Source organism: Rhinatrema bivittatum, chromosome 3 (genome assembly GCF_901001135.1).
Source record: "Rhinatrema bivittatum chromosome 3, aRhiBiv1.1, whole genome shotgun sequence".
Classification (NCBI taxonomy): domain Eukaryota; kingdom Metazoa; phylum Chordata; class Amphibia; order Gymnophiona; family Rhinatrematidae; genus Rhinatrema; species Rhinatrema bivittatum.
In genome coordinates, this window is record NC_042617.1 from 474105243 (window position 1) to 474129142 (window position 23900).

At 48.1% G+C, this 23900-nt stretch overlaps 1 protein-coding gene across 5 annotated transcripts; it reads left to right on the top strand.

Annotated features, from left to right (window-relative positions):
• Positions 1-40: 40 nt before the first annotated feature.
• Positions 41-10916, top strand: LOC115088071. 5 transcript variants are annotated; one of them, XR_003855700.1, is made up of 3 exons: positions 41-826; positions 1829-3004; positions 4838-10916. XR_003855700.1 is itself a non-coding variant. In XM_029595991.1 (3 exons), the coding sequence occupies exons 1-3, from the start codon at positions 88-90 to the stop codon at positions 4950-4952; spliced, it is 981 nt and encodes a 326-aa protein (XP_029451851.1). In that variant the 5' UTR covers positions 41-87; the 3' UTR covers positions 4953-10916. The 5 variants fall into 5 exon arrangements, 4 of the variants coding, with proteins under 4 accessions (XP_029451851.1, XP_029451848.1, XP_029451849.1 ...); XM_029595991.1 differs by having other exon boundaries at positions 2878-3004; XM_029595988.1 differs by having other exon boundaries at positions 1829-10916.
• Positions 10917-23900: the final 12984 nt, after the last annotated feature.

Here is a 23900-nt window from a genome sequence, read left to right on the forward strand (position 1 = left end):
ACTGAGCAACGTGATCCCACTGCTCAGGGAAGATCAGCCTTGCCTGCTCCTGTAGGGGAGGGGGTGGAGGAAGCTGAACGGAGCAGAATGACTGACGGGAGAGAACCCCAGGTGACAGCAATTAAACAAGGAAGAGGCAGGCTGCAGAAAGAGCAGCTCCTGCGGAGAGGAGCTTCAGTGAGCTTGAAAAGAGGTTTTGCTCATTCTGGAGGACATGAAGCTGGCCGAGGGGGACAGAACGTCAGAGGCATGCGTGGCAGGGCTCAGGCCCCTCGTCAGCCAGGCAGAAAATTTCGGGAGGAGCCCAGTCAAATAGACTTGCAGGCATGTGGTGAGTGCGGACATAGGTATTCTGCCCTAAAAAACATTGTAGTGCGGCAGAGGGGAATAAGAGCAGGTTTTACTCCTGGAGGCAGCAGGAGTGTGCATCCATGCAGTAGAACAGGAGCAGAAGCATTGGGAGGGGAGAGGGTTGAGAGAGACTGGGGTGCGGGTGAGGGGAGACTGCCGGGCACTGGCAGCCGTGCAGAGGACACGTTAAGTACGTTGGGTGGATTTCAGGGAGGGGCGGTGGGTAGTTACAAAGGTAACGCCAAGCAACAGGGTTTGAGACATGATGTGGACTGGGTTTTTTCTGGGCAAGATACTGGTGGCGGCTTTTCCACTGTTGCAGGTTCGGAGGGCGATGTACGATCGAAGCTCCTGAGGAGGGAAAGATGGCAGTCCCGACAGGATAAAAGCCCGGGCAGAGAGGAGGCTGCATCGTCGTTCAGGCAAGATCCAGGTGATGGAGCACCCAGTTTCGGAGGTTTGCAGGGAAGGACAGGTAAAAGCAGCGGGGCAGAGAAGGCCAATACAGTGGTGAGGAAAAAGAACGGGAAGAGGGTACATAGTGATAGCTCGTCTGACTCATCCGACTTTTCTTCTTCTTCGGATAGTGGGTCCTCGGGTAAGCGTAGAAGAGCTAGCGGGTTGGGCCCGAGCCAGGATATGGGGCACCCAGCTCTGGCGTCATTGACAGAGTTATGGGAGGGAGTACCTAGAAGGTTGCGTAGGCGAATTTGCAAGAGAAGATATGTTAACATTTTCCGCTTAGTTGCTGGGCGCAGGGCTGATAATAGAGGGCGCGGGAAAGGAAAAAAGAAAAAAAGGAGGGATTCAGCCGAGCCTAAGGTTGCCAAGAATATTCTAAATTGGATATGAGGATTCCTTCGTTTAGCAAGTGTGGTATGTCACTATCAGCCAGGCCATTATGGGGCGCTACTGGCTTATTGCGACAGCATACTGGGGGCATATAAGGATTATGAGGGCTGGGCGTGGTTCAATTATGATGAGCGTTTCAGGGGGAAAATGGCAGGAAACCTGTTTATGTCCTGGGGAAAGCAAGATATAAACTTATGGCTTACTCAAATGACAAACAAATGCGCTGCTAAAACGGAGCAGGGTGTAAATATAGGCTTTGGAGCGAGTGGTGTAGCAGGTAGGGGCAGGGGTGGTGAGTTGCCGAGTGTAGGGAACACTACCAAAGGGAACGAGATAAGGGTTTCCCCTGGGAGGTTGGATGTTTGCTGGAGATATAACAGAATCTCTTGCTTGTTTCCTGAATGTAAATTTAGGCACACGTGTTCCACTTGTGGTGGAGCCCATCCTGTTTCCCGGTGCCCCCAAGCAGGGCAAACAGGCACTGCGAAAGGAGCAGTGGCAGGGAAGAGACAGTCACAATAAAAAAAAAAAATAATAAAATAAAAAAGGGAATTTTAAAAGGGGGAGGGAAAGGGGTGAGGGTGGGCGTGCATACGCAGATTCGCTTTCACGATGTTCCCAGCAGAATGCAAGTGGGGACTGATGGCTGCTGAGAGTTTCAGAGGGAAGTACGGGTCGTCATGGGAAGATGAAGAGAGCGAGCTGATTCACAACTCTGTCGCACCAGCAACATGGAAGGCTTACGCTGCAGGATTAATGGCGGTGACAGGTTTCTTAACCAATATTGGGTGCCATAGCAGGAATGTGTCTGATAGGGAGCTGTGTCAATTCATAATAGCAGCAAAGCAGGCAGGATGCTCGATTGCAACGGTCCGTTCCCATTTAGCGGGTTTCGCTTTTTTCCAAAAGGTACAGGGATGCCCGAATCCGATGAATAGTTTTAGGGTAAAAAAGGTACTTGGGGGTTGGCAACGAGGTCAGGGTCACAAAGAGGATAAATGGAGGCCTATTCGGTACGTGGACTTATGTATATTAGTGGAAGTTCTGCCGCAGATATGTTGGTCCGCGTTTGAACCCTCCATGTTCAGATTAGCCTTCTCCTGGGCCTTTTTCGGAGCCATGAGGATTAGCGAGTTAGTGGCTCAATCCAGGCGGGCCGTTAGGGAAGTGGGAATGCTCAAGTCAAATGTACAGATCAGAGGGTCCGAGGTTAGGCTATTCATTCCAAGATCTAAAACAGATCAGACAGGGAAGGGAGCGGTCGTCGCATTGTTGTGTGATGCCCAGCGGTCAGTTTGCCCGGTCCGGCTGGCACACGGTTATATGCGGTTGCGTCCGAATGTGGAAGGCCCCTTTTTCATTCATGAGGACTCTTTTCCCCTTACACGATTTCAGTTTTCTAAGGTGCTAGGCTCAGCCATCCACAAAGCGGGTGGTGATCCACGTTATTACAGTTTGCATTCGTTTCGAATAGGGGCGGCCACTGCTGCAGCAGAAGCTGGTATGTCAGATACGGAGATCAAAGGTTTAGGGCGTTGGAAGTTGGAGGCTTTTAGGTCTTATGTCAGACCTAGCTTCTAGTCGAAAGCAGACTGCAGTGAGCGCACAAGGGAAAGGACGGGGGGGGGGGGGGGGGATATGTGTACTTTTCCTAATTGTTAATTTTTCTTGCAGAGCGTATGGGGGTGAAGAGATTTGAAGGATGTGCCTGGATTGTGGGTCATTTCTACATTCATCGGGCGCAGAGACGAGCAATGAAGCGTCCGTATGGAGAACATTTGGAAATTGACAGAGTTAGGTGGTGGGTGTCCTGGTTTAGTAAAAGGGGTATGGGTTGGGACGAGCTATTGCCCTTTTTGTTTGAATGGATTCAGATGTGGGGAGAGCCCAATTTAATAATTTTTCACTTGGGTGGCAATGATATTGGGTCCAAAACATGCAGAGAGTTATTAACTTGCATGAAAAAAGACCTATCACAGGTCATGATTCGCTGCCCTAGGGTACTGCTAGGGTGGTCCGATATCATTGTTAGGTTACGTAATAAGGACGAGACAATTTGGCGGGTGGGAGTCAAAAAATTAAATAGACAATTAGGCAAATGGATGGGTTGGGAAGGGGGGTTTTGGATAAGGCATCAGTGGTCTTGGGGGAATGAGGCAGGTTTATTTTCTGGGGATGGAGTACACTTATCAGAAGTAGGCATGGACCTATTCAATAATTCATTACAGGAAGGGCTGGAGAAGGAAATTAGGAAGTGGTATCTGGGCCGCAGTGGGGGAGGACAAACTGATGTCTCACAGTTTGTTGTGGCGGTAAACCCGAGCCCAAAAAAGCTGTATGTTATGGGGCAGTTCATATGAGGGTAATGGAGGGGGGGAAAAGGCCTCGTGTAGCATGGGGGAGCCGCTGCACGGGGGCACCGGAGAACTATGGGGCCACAGTTTCCGGTTATCCTACTCTCGCAGGTTACAGGCAGAGTAGGGAAGGGGGGGGGTGGGGGAGGGAAGAAGTCACTTCATCACTAGGGACAAGGTGGTGAAGAGGCGAAAGGGGGATGTTAAATGGGTGTGCTGGTTTGGAGGGGTTGTTGGATAGTTATTAAGTTGTGAGGGCTCGGGTTAAGGTTATACATTAAACTGCAGCCAAGTTGAATACCACTTATGTGTGTGTTTGCATTTATTGGGGAATGGGGCGACAGGTTCCAGCAGTATTCCATCCCTATGTTAGGATAAATAATCTTCCCCAGCAAAAAGCTGCCAGTTTCCTGTATACGAGTGCCTTCTTATTTCTTCAGTCAATGACGGCAAGCATTATCTCGGGGGAGAGCTAAAAATAGTACCGGAGATTCTTTTTTTGTTGTATATATTGGTCTTGCGCTATTCAGATCTCGGCAGAGAATCTGCCCAGTCTACTGGGTACTAAGGTCTTATCCCTATGTCTGGACATGTGCTGAACAGATTTCTATGTCTACTAAACCCTCCTGAAATATTGGCAAACTAACTGATAAGGAAAACTACTGCATTTGTTAGGTCTGCTTTGAATTGGTGGTTGGCTTGTGGTTTATTCACTACCTCTAATCGCCATTTTGTCAGGTTCTCTCACATGTGAGACCACTTGCCTTGCATATTCTCTACACCTATACATTCACTAAATCCAACACATTATGCTGGACATCCAGAATAATAACCAAAATTCATCAGAAGTGTCATCAGTGTCAATATTAAATAAAGTAATCATATAGCAAGGAAAACTACTGTAATAAGAATGTGTGCCTCATAAGCTAAAAGTGCACTTGTATCCATAAGGTCTGTAAAAGTTTATTCTTGTGTCTGTAAAGTAAGTCTGGACAAATGCTAGGTGTTTCCCAGTCTTCAGTACTAGTGGAGCCATTGGTTTTCACTGAACACCAGGGACCAGATTTAACTCCCTATCTATCAGCTTGTCTTCATCTTGTGTTCTGTACTTCTTTGTGTGTGACCTTGAAGTTTCCAGTTTACTTCTTATCAGACTAGGAGAAGGGAAGGGTATAGGGCCTATGGGCTGGGAAGGGAGAGCTGCAAGTTTCACAGCGAATGCCACAAAGCTGCATGCTATAACTATGAATCATTATACATGTTTTTTTTCCTTCTCATAGGGGATTAACCCTTCACATTACAACAAAATATTTCTGCAAAAAAAACCAAAACTATCCTTACTACCTGACATATTCTTTCCCCCAAGTCTTGAGAGAGAAAAATACAGAAGACTAAGGAGTACCAAAGCAGCAATAAGCAATATCATCAAGCCAATACTGAAGCAAATAAAAGATCTTAAGAACTTAATTTTCCCTGTATGTACCAGGATCAGTCCAGACTGCTGGGTTATGCCTCCCCTCCAGCAGATGGAGTCAGAGAGAAAACTGAAAGCACCCCCTAGATATACTGGTGTGCCACCTACGATCCCTCAGTATTTCCTCTGACTCCAGCAGATTGAGAGGCATAACCTGCGGTCCTGTCTGTGCTGTCTAGCTTTCAATTCATTTACAGGTGTACTTTATTGATTTATTATCTTGTTACTGACTAGATCAACTGGTTTCTTTCTTTCTTGGTTTAAAAACAAAACAAAACAAAAAAAAACCAGACAGTTACAGTATATTTTTAGTTTGTTTGTAGTTCTTTCTGTTCCGTTGGTGCAGTGTGAAGGCAGGCAGTGAGAGCGCTGCTCTCACTATTTTTTTCCCGGATTACTGTGTCCCTTTTTGGTCCTGGGGGAGAGTTTACCGGGAGAGTTTACCGGTGGGCTGGTCACCCTCCCCCCCCCCCCCATTGCAGTTTTGCCAGAGTCCTACTCTGACGGGGGCTTTCTTACTGTTTTGAAAAAAAAAAAAAAGACAATTTCATTTTATATGGAAAGAGGGACACTTAAGTCCTGTTGGTGACAGGCAGTGCCCTGATTAACAGCCCCAGCCTGCCGCGCTTTATTGCCTGACCAGGGACTCCGTAGGGGGTGGCGATTCCACCCAGCATTTTTTGCCTTGCAACAGAGTACTCACTTTTGGCGTGCTTTTTCCTCACGGCCTCTGGATGCCGCGTTCTTCGGCCTGCGGGGGTGCGACTCTCCCGAGAGGGTCTCTGCTCCCGCTGCATTCCCGGGGGCGAGGGACCCTCTCGGGGGCCGAGCGCTGCCCGCAGCGGGCCGACCGTGTCTTCTTCAGCGCGGTTGGGGAGAGTGTCTGGAGCTCGATCTTCGGCCCCACCTCCAATTGAAAGTGAGGCGGTGGCCATCTTGGACACGCGGCAGTCGCCCGATTCATCGTCAGAGGAGGGGGATTCCCCTCCTCTCTCCCCACCTCCTTTAAGCCCGCGCACTGGCTCTGATTATGGAAGCTCCTCGTGCCACCCCCCAACCAAACCTGCGGCGGCCACGCGGAAACGGCCAGTGCCTTTTTCGTCAAAATTTGTGCTTTTGATGCACAAAGCTTTTTTAGAGGCTGAGGCAGGTTGGGTGCCAGAGGACCCCCCTGCAAAGATTCCTAAGGTGATGCAGGTTCAAGAGAAGGCAGGGGCTCAGGAAAAAGCTGGAGCGCGCACGCTAGGGGGCACAGGCGTTCCGGTGGTCCCGGATTTCACCCACGACTCATCTGATGGCGCAGGGACGGCGGTCTCCGACACTCAGGGGTCTCTAGATGGGGACGACCCCATGATTTTACGCCTGTTTGGCAAAGATGAGCTCAATTTTTTGATCCTTCATGTTTTGAAGGAGTTAGAAATCCCAGCGCCGCAGCAGGAGATGGATACTTTCACAGGGGATGTAGCAATGGCGGGTCTGAGGGCCCCTCCACAATCCTTTCCTTTTCATCCCAAGGTGTTACAGATTATTTCTAAAGAATGGGATGTCCCGGAAGCATCCTTGCGCATTGGCAGGGCAATGAATAAATTATATCCCCTGCCATTGGAGTCCTTGGAGGTCCTCAAGGTCCCTTCGGTGGACTCCGCAGTCACAGCCGTGGTTAAGCATACTACCATTCCTGTCACTGGAGGGGTAGCCTTGAAGGATCCCCAGGACCGGAAGTTGGAAATCTTGTTGAAGCGCATCTTTGAAATGGCGGCGTTGGGGGTCCAAGCAGCGGCTTGTAGTAGTTTGGTCCAGAGGGCCACTCTCCGCTGGATTCAACAATTACTTACAACACAGGAGCTTCCACTGGACGAAGCAGAACAGGCCAACTGTGTGGAAGCCGCGGTCGCTTACACTGCAGACGCATTGTATGATTTGCTACGGACCTCGGCCCGCACCATGTCATCGGCGGTTGCAGCTAGGCGTCTGCTTTGGCTCCGTCGTTGGTCGGCGGATGCCTCTTCCAAGTCGCGTCTTGGATCCTTTCCCTTTAAGGGGAAGTTGTTGTTTGGTGAGGAGTTGGACCAACTCATCAAGGACTTGGGAGATAATAAGGTATATAAGTTGTTGGAGGACAAGCCACGTCGGTTTCGTTCCTTCGGAAATACACAGACTCACTTTCGGGGGCAGCACCGATTTCGTATGGGAAGGGGAGGACCCTTTCCTCAAAAGCAGCAGGGACCCAGGTCTCAGCCTTCCTTTCGAGGCAGGCGGCCTCAGCGATTGGGATCCTCGCAAAATTTTACCGCTGGTAAACCCGCACAATGAAGTTGTGCAGGCCCATTCCTCCCTTCCGTTCATCGGCGGTCGTTTGTCCCTGTTTTGGGAGGAATGGGTCACAGTCACTTCAGACCAATGGGTCCTCGACATTGTGCGCTACGGTTACGAGTTGGAGTTTGCTCGGCCCCTCCGGGATCATTTTATGATATCGCCTTGCGGTCCTCCGGAAAAACAACTTGTTATCACCCAAACTGTGAACCCGTTGCGGACCCTGGGGGCGGTGATTCCTGTTCCACCGGCCGAGAGCAGGACGGGCCGGTATTCCATTTACTTCGTGGTCCCAAAGAAGGAAGGCACGTTCCGGCCAATTTTGGATTTGAAACAAGTAAACAAGGTCTTGCATGTTCCTCGGTTTCGCATGGAGACACTACGGTCTGTTATTGCGGCCGTCCACAAGGGAGAATTTTTGGCTTCTTTAGACCTAGCCGAGGCGTATCTCCACATCAGAATCAAGGAAAGTCATCAGAGGTACCTGAGATTCATGGTGTTGGGGGAACACTTCCAGTTTTGCGCTCTTCCGTTCAGGTTAGCCATGGCTCCGAGAGTGTTTACCAAGGTTCTTGTAGTAGTCGCGGCCTTTCTGCGACGTCAAGGAATACTGGTGCATCCCTACCTCGGCGATTGGCTCATCCGAGCAAAGTCAGAGGACTTGTGCAAGCGGGCGGTCCAGTTGGTAGTGAAGCAGCTCATGACATATGATTTGATTTTCTCAGCATCCTTTTACTTGCAACTGAAACATGTAGGCCATCTTTACCATATAGCATTTTACTGTTCCATTCATATCCCCAGTCCCCAATATATCTTTTGCTTTACAACAGTTTTTAAGCCACATATTGAAGCTTTCTATATAATAACATAGCCTTTCCTCTCCCTTTCTATGAACAGGTAGTACTTTTGAATAAGCTATGATATTCCCCATAGAGTGTACCAGCAGAAGGAGTTTTCTGTTTCAATGTATGACAGTATTTTGGGGTCTTTGTGTACGTTGGGTGACAATTATTTCTGCGATCACTTCAGTTTCTACTTCTGGAGCATCTTCATTTTCCAATGCTAAAAAGGCATTTTGAATGGGTATCATCTAGTGGAAGGGGTGTCTCTGTGTTAATGGTCTTACCCTGCAAGAGCTCCTGGTAGCCCATTTATTCATGGGTATACAAATCATCTGAGGGAATGGGGGCAGATTTTTCTGGATGCTTTATACTGGAGGAGGCTTTTTGGTGAACAATTGCTGTGTGACCTCTTAATTATAGCTAATTGTGCTCTACGTCAACTCCTTTTTCATTGTTGAGAGTTGCACACAGATGGGGCAAACTCTAAACCTCCAGAACTGCCTTAACACAAAGACACCGCAGTTATTACACTGAATAATAGTTGTCATGTTTGTTTTGATGTAGAGCACTTATTATGACAAAGATTTGTTAAGTACCTTGTTGCCACTTAACTTTAATTGTTTAAGTGCTCTAGTAAGACTATATAAGAGGGATAGGGAGGAAGGACCTTCTCTTGAACAGTGTCTTTGCCAGCTTATCCAAAAAGTTGGAATAGCAGAGATCCTCCAGAGGAGATGTATGCTGAGGCAAATCCAGCAGGGATCTGAAGGAATCCCTGTGAAATCTTCTTCCTCCCCTGACCATGAGAAAGCACTGAGCCACGATGAGGGTGACCACATATGGTACTTTATGTCTTGGTTCTTCCTACTCCTAGCTTTGAGGATAATGTGTTGGGACAAGTGGTAAAGTTCACTTCCTGCAACTGGATCCTACCTCTTTACTACAAGGAGATCATGTAGTTCATGAAAAATTCAGACTACAATGTATTACATCTGCCTTATGGATATTAAAATCCTCTACAAAGGACACTTGAGTCTGCAAGCAACTTACTGTACCATGGTGTGGCTGAACATTATATTCATGAGACTGACAAACAAGCACAGAAATATCACGAGGTAGACACTGAGCTACTATGCAGCTCAGCCAGTTATTCAGATTTAATTTATCCAGCTAACTTAGCCCATATATTCAGTGGCACGGCCACACTGTTGAATATATGCGGGTATCTTAAAGTTAGCTGGATTAGTTTATTCGGCTAACTTTAGGACAGCCCTTTGAGCTGACCAAACATAACCAGATAAGTTATCTGGCTAATTTGGTTCTTCCGGGAATACCCTTGCCTTGCCTTGCCTGCCACTTAGCCAGCTAACTTTTTATCCGGATAACTAATTATCTGGACTTATAAGTTTGGACTTATCCGCTAAGTAGCGATGACTATCACCCTCCACATTAATGATCATACAGGATGGCCTGCCTACAAAGGCATTCATGTATGTGAGGAGCCTCAGCAAAGTCTGGCGCTCCTGAGAGGAATTCCCTGATCTGGGAATGCCCTTTCACAAAGGACATATTGAAGATAAAAAATGAATTCAGAACCTGCATTCTCAGGAGGCACATAACCCATTAGTCTATGTTCTCTGGATTGTTCCCAGAGACACTTGGAAGCTTCTCTGCTGCATGGAGGACATCCACCTTTTGACTAGGAGCTATTTTATTTAGTGTATGAGGTTGTTGTCCATCCAGGCCTGCTGCAAGCTGATCCAGAGCTTTCTCCTAGACTATATATTGACAGGCCAGAGGAGAAAGATGAAGATGAGGAATAAATGGTTTTCATTTTAGAGGCACTTCAGGCCATGGGTCAGCCATGTTGGTGCCAGCAGAATATGAGACCCTGAAGACCAACAAGATCATCAATGTACTTGTCGATTTATAATATGTATGTCATGTAAACCGTGGTGATCTTTATTTGGAATGACGGTATATAAAATGGCTAAATAAATAAAATAAATAACCTGCCTTCCTGGCAGGTTAATGGTTTAGGGTAATTGGGTTGATAACAGCAGCTTATAACATTTCAGAAACTAAATGGATCTGTTTGGAAGATTGGTGACTGTTTGGTACTATGTATGACTTATGTTAATATGCTCATATACCTCACAAAAAAATGGCCTGTGTTAATTGCTGCACATCAACAGGTCATTTTTTTTTTTGTTTACAGTAACTTACTAAATGTTAGCACTAAATTATTTTTTCTCATTGTACTTCTAAATATCTGATGTAACCTAAATGTTTGCAATGTATTTGAATTACATTTAATTTTATTTATAATGTAGTGGTTATCAGGTAAACACTTGCAATGGATTCAACGTGGCAATTATTATATATTTACTATGCACACACCATCACTGTAATGCTTGAAATAATTTTTCAATTGCTCTTTACTGTAGTTACTGTATATTGAATGTTTCTTTTGTAATGTATCTTATATGCCCTTTTTTGTATTTGCTTTGTATCCGATGGTATCTTAAGATTTGCATTGTATTTGCTCTTTGTTGCATTTACCCTGTATCTTAACGTTTGCTTTATAAAATTTATCTTTTATAAAAAAAATCACCTTTATATCCCACAACTTTTTATAAGTACAGACTTCATACTAACCAACTTAGTATAGTTTCAGCCATGATGGTGACTCATTGTTGGCAGCATTAAACACAAATAACATTGACTGAAGACATTTGACTAATGTGTAGTCTATGTAGTACAGAAGCTGTGGTTACTTTAAGCACCAGTGAAAATGCAGGTGTCCGGAAAGCAGTAGTTACTTTAAGTACCAAGGGAAATGCTGGTGTCCTGATATAATTTTTTCCAGTACCTTTGCTTATTTGTTGGCATCTTCCTGACTAATGTAAAAAGAATATGTGTTTTACTACTTTCCTTGGTCCAGTGGAAAACTGGATGGAAGGATAAAACTTAACATGGCCTTTCTATTATACATGATTTCAAAACCATTTTTAATTTTTGCTAATTAGCATTGGATATCCCATCTTGAACATATCACAAAATATAGATTCCTTTCTCTCTCTCATGAAACTAGAATTGTAAAAGTGATAAACAGCATGTACTATGTCTTATGCAGATAAGACACAGTGGTTGACTTATAAACATACAGAATATGTAATTTATCAAATTAGTGTAACTTGAAACAGGATAGTGTGTGCAGTCTATAACTTGATTGGTTATTAAAATCAAAAAGTATTCACATAAGTTCCAACTTCACTCCCTGGAACACCTCTCCTTAGTTCACATGAAAGTACGCATACATCCAAAATACATACATTTACATGCACAGAGCCCTGGGCTATTTTCTAATAGCCAACTAAGAGCCTCATTTTCTAAAGTATCGCAGGCTTGCGATACTTTAGGTAATGAGGGGCGGGGGCCGAAACGGGGGAGGGGGGCGGTCCTGCACTAGCCGGCAGCGATCACACTGCCGTGGTGCGATCGCTGCCGGTTTCGCACCCAATAGCGCCACCATAGAAGGTGTAGCTCTTGGGCGCGAAATAGGACGTGAAAAGGCCCTTACCTTTTCGTCGTCCGCGGCATCTTTGCGGAGTCGGCCCCAGTGATGCCCCGACTCCTCCTCTTCCGGGGCTGACTCCGCCCCCATCTTGGTATCGCACGCGATAAGGGATTTTTCGCGTGCGAAACGTCCCTTATTGCGTGCGATCCGTCTGGTAAATGACCCCCTAAGTGCATAAAATCTGGTTTTATTTGTGGAACTAGTTTTGAAAATGTCTTTCCTTACCCTCATAAATAAAAGTCAGCTAAACGTTTGTAGATCAGGGGCAGTGCTGACAGTGGAATTGCATTAAATTCTGTCCATCCATCCCAATGATGATCACTCCCAATGCAAAGGTCCAAGGTCAGTGGATGCACCCCCCCCCTTTAGAACATCACTGCTCCTGATACTGGTAGCAGCTACAGGTTCATGGTAATTTGGCATCCTTCCCATCCATGGAGACCGAAAAAGGAAGTATGTTGTGGTCCCCTGTGGGCAGGAAGAAGGAGGCTCAATTATTACATCTGGAAGGAGCGCTAGATATAGGTCCCATGGGACCAGAAGAAAAAACTCTGAGGTTGCGGCATTGCATCATTGAGTGGGCACACCTGGCTTTGAGAAATGGGAGCAGCATTGGCAGGCCTTTCTATCCAAAGAGAGGAGGAACAGCAACAGGTCAGGTCATGTGGCCAAAGAGAAACATAGCAGCAATCTGGGCCATGTTGCCAAAGAGAGGAGCAGCAGCAAGCCAGGCCACATGGCTGAAGAGAGGAAGAGTAACAGCAGCAGCGGCCAGGTCAGAGCAGCCAAAGAGAGGAGCAACAGAGCCGATCTGCATGGTCAAAGACAGAGCTGTGTCCGCTCCATAAGTAATTTATGTGTTTGACAGTTGCTTGGCTTTTATTGATTGTATATATTACTACCCTTATCATAAGGCTTGGGGTAACTGTGTGGAGTGGCAGTTACTGTCCTTGGGAGAAACATGGGTGGTACACAAAGTTGCAGACACTACCATAAGAAGCTTGCTGGGCAGATTGAATGGGCCATCTGGTCCTTTTTGCCATCATTGCTATGTTTCTATGTATTAGTATGATTTTACTATTATGATTAATGATTTAAATTTATTGATTTTTATGAGGAATGGTGATGTTTCTGTTTTTCCATTGTTGCACTTTATACAGATTTTGGATTATTATGATTTCCAGTTCACTTTTTGTCTACACATTTCTATTTATACCCTATGGTCTCTTTATTGTGTATTGAGTGTGTATACATGTTCTGCATGTGTGACTTTCAGTCAGCATGTGGTTTCTCTATAGGGATCTATAGCAACTTGGCTTGTTCTGTTTTCCTGATTGGAGATGTACTGGTGTTTTTGCGTCTGGTGTAATATTTGCGGTATTGCCTTTTCATATAGGGTTGTTACTGTTTGAGTGTTGGCAGTTAGTGCTGTGTTGGTATGGAAGGGCCAAGCCCATACCTTACATGTTACAATAGGCCTAAGACCATATAGGCCCGATAATGAAGCACGTTTAGTTTTGGATAGCTGGATAAATAGGACTTATCCAGATATCTTTTAGCCGGCCAATTTGTGGGCAGATCTAAATAGCAATATTTGTTCTTATCTGGTTACGTGAATTGGATTTTAGATCAGCCATCTGGCTAAGTAGCGACTTGACCGTAGATAGCTGGCTAAGTCATATCCAGCCAAGTTACTTATCCGGCCAGCGCTGAATATCAGGCCCTAAGGGTTCCAAGTGTCTTTTTGCAGAGTTTTCCATCTGGCACTACATCAGTGCATGTAAATATCACAACTACATGTATAATAATTTTTTACTTCAGAATATCCTTTTTCATGTAAAATCTGTTATTATAAATACATAATTTTAAATTGTTTGTGGGGAAGTTGGGGAGGGGTAGCGCCAGTCTGTAAGGTTCGCTAAGGGTGCCTAATATCCTTGCACCTTGTAAATGTCAGCTATATTAAGATTGGAACTAACTTCATTGCTCCCTCTTCCCTTCACTGGTGTCTCTGAGGCTAAGCCTGGGTACAATAGCAGCACACAGAGAGCATGGTGACTGAGCACATGCTGAGAGATTGTGCCATGACTCCTCCTCCTTCTGGTATTTGTGTAGGAAATGAGACCCTTGAATATTCATTGGCTCAATTCATGTGTTCATTGCCTGCTGCAACCACCGCCTCTGGGCTCAGAATCAGACCAGGCCACGTTAATGTGCTGAGGTCCATAAAGAAGAAGGAATGAGTGATGATGTACAGCTCAGCTATGCTGTCCTCCACCAGAAAAAGGCTAGTGCCTTCCCTATTGCATGTAATATCCATGTATGCATGCATGTGCAACCTCTCTTTTGTTGTAAGGGTCCAGACTATTCAAGATTCAAGACTCCAAGCTCTTTCAGGTTCAGTTAATATTCCATCATCTATAACGGAGTTGCTCAACTTATTAGCATGTAAAACTAGTAAGTCATTCAGTTTTACTAGAAATAAACTAGAAATGAACTTGCTCACAAAAACATGTAAAAAAGTTTACATGTTCATGCAAAAGAGTTCACTTTTGCAATTTGCCACAAGTGCTGGAAAGTCTTTGCTCTGTAAAAAAAAACAATGTCTTGACACAATGGTATTACAGTGCTACTATGTACAAAACGGTGGTGAAATTTGTTACTAATGCTTGTGCCGATGAGTCCAGTGGAAAATCTGAGGTCCAGTACTGACAGCAGAAGATAGTACCTTTCTGCCATACTCAACACCAGGCAACCTAAAGTCCTCAACGCATCAACTCTTAATTACAAACAAATAACTTTTAGGCATTGCACCAGTTCTCATCTATGCTGGAGTACCAAACACTTCTTGTTCCAGTTCAGTGCTAATTCACATGAGTTATAGCAAATATATCCTTTATCTATATACTGTACATCTTTTTTTGTTAAATATATGACCAATTTTTAAATACAATTATAACTGTAATGCTAAATATATTACTTGCATTGTCTTATTTTACTTATGCAACTAAATAAAGGTGATTTTGATTTGCACTGCTACAAATCTTACCAGCTTGCCTAATGCAAGCTCCATTCCTAATGACCAACACGATACTTTATGGAGGTCTGCTTATCCTAATATAAGGACCCATTGGATACTTACTGTGTCACATATCCCTTTTAAAAAAGGACATACATCGGCAGTTTAGGTAGATGGACTGGACAATTAACTAAGATACCCCCATGGGTGCTGTTTCAATGGATCATTCCAGCAAAGAATGAAAGTGATGCCTGCACTGCTGATGGTCATAGACCAGAAAGAAGACTTTGGAGTGACAGTGTTGGTCAATCTGAAGATAGTGAAGTAATGTGACAAAGCAGTGGCTAAGGCCAGAGGGATGCTAGGCTGCATAGAGAGGCATAACCAGCAGGAAAAAGGAGGTAATGATGCCCCTGTACAGGTCTTTGGTGAGGCCTCACCTGTACAACTGTGTTCAGTTCTGAAGATCATATCTCAAAAACGATAGGGAAAGGATGGAAGCGGTCCACAAAAAGGTAATCAAAATGTAGAGTCTGCACCAAAAGACTTACAAGATGAGACTGAAAGACCTAAATAAATATATATTTTGCCTGGAGGAGAGGAGAGATAGTGGAGATATGATACAGACTTTTAAATTCCTGAAAGATATTAATGATGCACACCAATCAAACCTTTTCCAATGGAAAGAAAGCTGTAGAAGAAGAGGTCATGATATGAAACTCCAAGGGGATAGACTCATAAACAACGTAAAGAAATATTTCTTAATGGAAAGGACGGTGGATGAATGGAATGCCTTCCTGGTAGAAGTGGTGAAGACAAAAACAATAATGGAATTCAAAAGAGCGTGGGATAAATTCAGAGGATCCCTAATGGCTAAATGATGGAAATGAAGAAAAGGGGTAATCTCTGTTAACTGGGGTAACCTGCATGGAGCAGCAGTTACTAGCCTAAAAAAAATAAGTATAACATAAACTTGCTGGGCAGACTTGATGGACCAATTTTGTCTTTTTCTGCCATCATCTAGTAAGTTCTATATTTCATTTTCTAGACAAAGGAGAAAAGACAGAAAGCAGAAGAGCATGAGAGTGATGTTGGGATCCATGGGAGGGAGCACTAGGGAGCACTCCTGATTCTGGGGAGATGTGTGCCCTTGGTCCACAACACGGCTGCAGAGAGGAGCTCCGTGGAAGCACTGCGGCAGGCAAGACATTGCCAAGCAATGGAAAAGCAGACTGACCACCACCCTAACCTCTGCCGAACCTGCACGCACCGGTAGAGACCCAGCAATGCAATGCTGGTCTCTGGAATAGCCCTCCGGCCACTTGATAGCCCTTTCGGACCTGCTACTAGGGAGCGGCAGATGCAGCAGGATGGACAGAAGTCGAGGACAGGCGATGGTACTGGAACTAGGAACAAGACGGGACCTCAGACTTGGACTAGGCTTGAAGACTTGAACAAGGTGTTGCGTTCATGCCTGCTCTTGCCCTCGCTCCACCCTCTCTACCTCTGAGGCTACTTCCTTCGGGTCTGATGGACAGTTGCTGCCGCGGCTTCTCCACGCCGTTTCTTCCCGGAGTCCCTGGGCTGGCCTGATGCTGCGGATCCGCCATGTTCCTGATGACGTAGGGCACGCGCACACTCCAAAGTTGTACCAGCAAGGGCGCGAACCTCGGGGGCGTCCCCCCCGTAGTGACGTCATCCGCTTCCAACATAAAAGGTCTTTGCTTACACTTACGAATTTAGTTAGCAAGGGATTGATTGTGGGGATCATCTTGACCTGCTTCATTCTCCGCTGCTCTGCCTCCTCAAACTTACCAGGGGTACCTGCTTCTCGGGGGCTCCGCTCTCTCTTCTTGTTTTCAGATTGTTAAGACAGGATCCAGTACTCGCTCCTCAAGGACCTATGTCCCTGAATGCTCAGAAGATTCCCTATTGCCTGGAAGCGATTACAGACTTGAACATTGTGAGTTTCTATTCCAGTTGCATATAGGAACCGATGCTTGCTCATCGAGAGCTCATGTTCCTAGAATTCTGAAGATTCTCTTCCGTCTAAGACGCTATCGCAGGTACGGAGATCGTGAGTTATTACAGATTGCAGATAGGAACCAGTACTCGCTCCTCGAGGGCCCATGTTCCTAAAACCATCCGAAGACTCTCTTCTATTTCAGAAGCTATTTCATATATACAGATATTGTGAGTTCTTATTTCAGTTTGCATATAGGAACTAGTACTCACCTAGAGGCTACTGTTCCTGAATATACTAACTATTCTCTATTGCCTAGAAACCATTACAGAGATAGATAACTGTGAGTTACCATCGCTCTCGCAGAGCTGTCCCTGGAACCAGGTACTCACTCCTCAAGGGCCTAACTCTCTCCAGCTACTGAACCTTTTTATTAATCTATGTGAGTGTATCATCTACTTCTGGTTATATATCCAGCATACCCTGTCTACTCACTATCTATGAGTCTCTCTCTACAGCTCAGCAAAACCGGAGATAGCAGTTCCAGTATCTGAGGGACTTCAGCCCTGCCGGGCACATCAGCTCACTACTAGAGGTGTGCATCCGTTTTCCACGTATTTGTAATCCGCAACTTATTTTGTCCTATCTGTTAAATATGTGGGGAGGCGGAATGCATCGCGACTCCCCACATATTTAACAGATTTCTGTTTTATTCAGCCTCCTAAATAAAAATTTAAACCCCCCACCCTCCTGACCCCCCCAAGACTTACCAAAACTCCCTGGTGGTCCAGCGTGGAGTCCAGAAGCCATCCCTGCACTCGTTTGCCGGTTTCATCATGGCGCCGATAGCCTGTGTCACAGGGGCTACCGGTGCCATTGGTCAGCCCCTGTCACATGGTCACCGGCGCCATCTTGTGCTCCTACCATGTGACAGGGGCTGACCAATGGCACCGGTAGCCCCTGTGACATAGTATGGGCAAAGGCTATCGGCGCCATTTTGAGTCCTGGCATCGGATGGCAGGTCGCTACGGGACCCCCGTTGGACCCACAGGGACTTTAGGCCAGCTTGGGGGGGCCTCCTGACCCACACAAGACTTGCCAAAAGTCCAGCGGGGGTCTGGGAGCGACCACCTACACGCCGGCCGTCAGATGCCAATACTCAAAATGGCGCCGATCGCCTTTGCCCTCACTATGTCACACATAGTGAGGGCAAAGGCGATCGGTGCCATTTTGAGTGTTGGTATCGAGTCTCAAAATGGCGCCGATTGCCTTTGCCCTCACTATGTCACACATAGTGAGGGCAAAGGCGATCGGCGCCATTTTGAGTATTGGCATCTGTTACGGTCCCGGGCCATGCCCCGGTCCCTCCACCTACCTCGGGGGCGTCCCGGGCTGTTTCGGTGCTTTCCCGGGCTTGCAGGCCCTCCAGCGCGTCTCTCCGCGTCTGGCCACACCCCCTGACGCACACGTGCGGGGAGGAGTTCCCCTTAAAGGGGCCAGCGCGGGAAAATCATCTGAACAGCTGGGGATGATGACAGACGCCTTCAGGTATAAGTACCTTGCATCTAGGATCCTCCAGCACCTTGCAACAAGGTTCCTGATGTGGTGTGTTGCTGCTGAGTTCCTGATTTGATTTCGTCCTGCTTCTGCCTTCCCTTTGCTGTTGATTCTTCTGGACTTGACCCGTGGACTGGCTTTGGATCGCTCTCTGGCTTCGACTCGTGGACTGGCTTTGGATCGCTCTCTGGCTTCGACCCATGGACTGGATTTGGACCGCTTTCTGGCTTTGACCCGTGGACTGGCTTTGGACCCCTCTCTGGTTACCGACCCCTGGACTGGCTACGGACCACACTTGGACTCCGATTCCTGGACCGACTTCTGGATTCCCTACGACCTGCTGGAGGCGCCAGCCGTCCGGAACCACGACCTGCAGGAGGCGCCTGCATCCGGACCACCCTCACCTTCAGGAAGTCACCTAAGTCCCAGCGGCCGTGTCCCTACGGGCTCCTCCTGGGGGGACTTCGGCTTCCAGGGTGAATCTCCCAAAGTCCCAGCGGCCGGACTCCTAAGGGCTCCTCACGGAGGAGTACCGGTCTCCAGGGCGAAGAGTCTTTTACCCCTCAGGTCCAACCTCGTCCAGCCGTCCCGTGGGGATCTAGTCCTTGGTCACAAAGGACTTCACCTTAGTCCTGTGTGTCAGCCAGCACCGAGCCTCCGAACCGCCTCCTGGTTGGGACATTCGCTGAGGACCTCTACAGCACTCCATCTTCTGTTCCAACCAGCCCAAGGGTACACGAACATAACAGTTTGCAAGGCCAAGGACCCGGCAGACCTTGTGGGCCTGAAGGCCATTCCCGGCATTGCCCAGAGACTGCAACAACAGCAAGCATGCCTCGACACTCTGACGGCCACCGTACAAGCTTTAGCTGACCGTGTTAGCGGAGCCTCGGCCGCTAGTTCCAACGTACCCAGAGTGGTGGTCTCTACTACCGCTTCTGCCATGATCCAGATGCCAGTACCTACGCGATTTTCAGGAGACACGAAGCTTTGCCGAGGGTTCTTGAACCAGTGCTATATCCGGTTCGACCTTCTCCCGCTCCAGTTCCCAACGGATCGGGTCAAAACCAGCTTTATTATTTCCCTTCTGGATGGGAGACCTTTGGCCTGGGCTTCCAACCTTTTGGAGCGTCAGGATCCTCGCTTAAATAATCTGGTACATTTCATTTCCAGTTTTCGGCAAGTCTTTGATGAGGCCGCCCGTAAACCCACCGCTGATTCTGAACTGCTACAGCTACGACAGGGCAACCGGCCCTTAGCCGACCATGCCATGGACTTTCAGACTCTCGCTGCCGAATTAAATTGGGGAAGTGACAGTTTACACAGCATCTTTCTGGAAAGTCTTTCCTCAAGATTACAAGACGAGTTGGCGGCCCAGGATCTTCCCGATGATCTGAATGAATTGATTGAATTAGCAGGACGAGTGGACCATCGCATACAATGCCGCTTTCGGGAGCGGAGAGCACCCCATAGAACTGATACCACTGGACCCGCTTCTGTACACCGTGGAAGTTCACCTCCAGCATCTTCAAGGTCCCAGGATGTCGAACCCATGCAGGTGGGCCAAGGGCCGCTCTCCCAAGAAGAGAGAAGAAGACGTCGCTCGCTGGGCCTGTGTCTGTACTGCGGTGGCAGGGGCCACTTCCTTGCCCGTTGCAGCGAGCGTCCGGGAAACACTCGGACCTAGGGACAGTGGGGGGGCTAACCCTAGGTCATGCCGCCACTGACTCCCCATGCTTTGTTCCGGTAACGCTGCTACTCCCAGACGGGGAGTTCGAGACTCAAGCCTTAATTGACTCAGGGGCCGGGGAGAGTTTCATCCTCCATTAGTTGGTGCAGCAACTTCAGATTGGGGTACAACCTCAAGAACCTCCGCTTTGGATATCTTCTATCCAGGGAAAACTTCTGCCAGGTACCATTGCCACACATACTTCGCCCCTTGTGTTACGGACGGGCGTCTTGCACCAGGAGGAGATTTCATTCCTCGTCTTAGAGAGATCCATGCATCCGATCATCCTGGGATTACCCTGGCTTAGGAAACATTCTCCAGTCATTGCTTGGGATTCTCTCCAGTTGGCATCCTGGGGTCATACCTGTTTTAGTACCTGTCTGGTGGACTTACCTCGCACCCCGGTGGCACTGCTGACAGCGTCACTGGCGCTCCCTCCCCAGTATCGGGAGTTCCATGATGTTTTCTCTAAGGAGAAAGCTGAAATTCTTCCAGAACATCGCCCATTTGACTGTTCTATCAACCTCTTGCCTGGTGCCACTCCACCGCGAGGACGAGTTTATCCATTATCCCTTCCTGAGACTCAAGCCATGTCCACTTACATCCAGGAGAATCTGGAGCGAGGATTCATCCGACCCTCTAAGTCTCCAGCCGGGGCAGGCTTCTTCTTTGTAGTAAAGAAGGATGGGTTGCTCCGTCCCTGCATCGACTACCGCGGCCTGAATAGCATTACTCGGAGAGATCGGTATCCCCTGCCCCTGATACCGGAGCTCCTGGACAGATTACAGGGGGCTAAAATTTTTACTAAATGGGACCTGCGGGGAGCTTATAACCTAGTGAGAATTCGTCCTGGCGATGAGTGGAAGACCGCTTTCAATACTAGGGACGGCCATTACGAATACCTGGTTATGCCATTTGGACTCTGTAACGCCCCGGCGGTTTTTCAAAACCTCATGAATGAGGTTCTTAGGGACATGTTACACTCTTCAGTCATCGTCTACCTTGATGACGTCCTTATTTATTCCAAGAACCTAGAGACGCACCGACAACATGTTCGACAGGTACTACTAAAGCTTCGAGAGAACAAACTCTATGCTAAATTAGAGAAATGTGTTTTTGAGCAGGAGTCATTACCTTTCCTAGGATATATTGTGTCATCCACTGGTTTCCTGATGGACCCCGAGAAGGTTGCTGCAATCAAGACCTGGCCACAACCGCAGGGGGTAAAAGTACTCCAACGTTTTCTGGGGTTCGCCAATTTCTACCAGCAATTTCTACCGCAATATTCTCCAAAGGTGGCTCCTCTAACCGCTCTCACCAAGAAGGGGGCGGATGCCAGGAACTGGCCGACCTCGGTCATACAGGCCTTTCATGACTTGAAAGAGGCGTTTCTCCAGGACACCTGCCTGCACCATCCTGACCCCCAACGACAGTTCATCGTAGAGGTGGATGCTTCGGATACTGCTGTGGGGGCAGTTTTAAGCCAGCTGTCGGCCAAGGGTAAACTTCTGCCCTGTTCATTCTACTCTCGTAAATTTTCCTCAGCTGAGAGGAACTATGGCATTGGAGACAAAGAGCTACTGGCGATTAAGCTGGCTTTCGATGAGTGGCGTCAGTGGCTGGAGGGAGCGCTGCATCTAGTTATCGTTTATACCGATCACAAAAATCTCGAGTACTTGTGTCGGGCTCAATGCCTCAATCCGCAGCAGGCAAGATGGGCCCTCTTTTTCAGTTGCTTCAATTTTTCCCTTCGATACCGACCAGAGGCAAAGAACATACAAGCGGACGCGCTCTCTCAGACATCCAAACCCGAAGATGCACCCAACCCGCCTCGATACATCCTGGATCCCGCCAGGGTCTTGATATCAGCCGCTGAAGTGGCCCCAGCAGGTAAGACGGTGGTTCCTATGTGGTCTCGAAAGAAGGTCTTAGCCTGGGCCCACGATTCGCTGACCGCCGGACATCCAGGGATCACCCGGACTCTGGAACTCCTGACCGAATTTTACTGGTGGCCTCGAGTGAAGGAGGACGTACGACAGTATGTCCAGTCATGTCCCAACTGTGCTCAACACAAGCTGTTCCATGGACGCCCCTGGGGACTTTTGCAGCCGCTGTCCACTCCTACGGAACCGTGGACTCACCTCTCCACCGACTTCATTGTGGATTTGCCTGTTTCTGATGGAAAGACTGTGATCTGGGTTACGGTCGACCGCTTTTCTAAGATGGCTCACTTTGTGCCCCTCACCAAGCTACCCTCGGCGCCGGAACTGGCCAACCTCTTTACACAGCATGTATTTCGTTTACATGGTCTACCATTGCATATTTCCTCTGACCGTGGGCCGCAGTTTACGGCTAAGTACTGGAGATCCTTGTGCAGGAAATTTGGGGTACGCTTGGACCTTACTACAGCCTTCCACCCACAGGCGAATGGCCAGGTCGAGCGGACCAACCGGACATTGAAGGCCTTTCTTCGAGCATTTGTTGGGGACTTGCAAGATGATTGGGTCACCCTCCTACCTTGGGCCGAATTCTCCTATAATCGTCATAACCATTCAGCTACCAACCAGTCTCCATTTCAGCTTGTTTATGGAAAAGCCCCTAGGCCTCCTCTGCCGTTGCCTCTATCAGTCACCTCTCCAGCAGCATAGCTCACTGCCCAGCAGCTACACTCCTTGTGGACTTCCACTCAAGAGAAGCTCCAACTTGCCTCGGCTAAAGCGAAAAAGTATGCCGACCGCCGAAGACGGCCAGCTGCGGTCTTCCTCCCAGGCAGTAAAGTTTGGTTAAGTACCAAGAATCTTCACCTACGGCTTCCGTCCATGCGCTTAGCTCCGAAGTTTGTGGGCCCATTCACAGTCTTGGAACGGGTAGGGGCAGTATCCTACTGCCTACGTTTACCTTCCACGCTGCGGATACATAACGTATTTCGCGTATCCTTGCTTAAACCGTTGGTGCTTTCCTCCTTCCATGATAAAACCCCAGTACCTACTACCACCGAAGCAGAAGCAGACGGCATTTATACGGTAAAGGAGGTTTTGGACTTCCGGTTTCATCGCCACTGGTGGGAGTACCTCCTCTCATGGGAGGGGTATGGTCCTGAGGAGAATTCCTGGGAGCCATCTTCCAATATTCTGGACAAGAATCTCCTCCACCAGTTCCATCTTGACCACCCCAGGAAACCCCGGCCTCCAGGGAGGGGGCGTAGGAGGGGAGTACTGTTACGGTCCCGGGCCGTGCCCCGATCCCTCCACCTACCTCGGGGGCGGCCCGGGCCATTTCGGTGCTTCCCCGGGCCTGCAGGCCCTCCAGCGCGTCTCTCCCTCCTCGGGAGAGACGCCGACGGCTCATCACGGCTGGCCCCGCCCCCTGACGCGCGCGCGCGGGGAGGAGCTTCCCTTAAAGGGGCCAGCGCGGGAAAATCATCTGAACAGCTGGGGATGACATCAGACGCCTTCAGGTATAAGTACCTTGCATCTAGGATCCTCCAGCACCTTACAACAAGGTTCCTGGTGTGGTGTGTTGCTCTTGAGTTCCTGATTTGCTCTTCGTCCTGCTTCTGCCTTCCCTTCGCTGTTGATTCTTCTGGACTTGACCCGTGGACTGGCTTTGGATCGCTCTCTGGCTTCGACTCGTGGACTGGCTTTGGATCGCTCTCTGGCTTCGACCCGTGGACTGGATTTGGACCGCTCTCTGGCTTCGACCCGTGGACTGGCTTTGGCCCCCTCTCTGGTTACTGACCCCTGGACTGGCTATGGACCACGCTTGGACTCCGATTCCTGGACCGACTTCTGGATGCCCTACGACCTGCTGGAGGCGCCAGCCATCCGGAACCACGACCTGCAGGAGGTGCCTGCATCCGGACCTCC

Excerpts from the sequence above, each read along its gene's own strand:
- LOC115088071 (XM_029595988.1), top strand. The coding sequence starts at position 88 with ATGACTGACGGGAGAGAACCCCAGGTGACAGCAATTAAACAAGGAAGA. Across the intron at positions 827-1,828 it reads AGGTTTGCAGGGAAGGACAG|AATGCAAGTGGGGACTGATG; the intron begins GTAAAAGCAGCG and ends TGTTCCCAGCAG.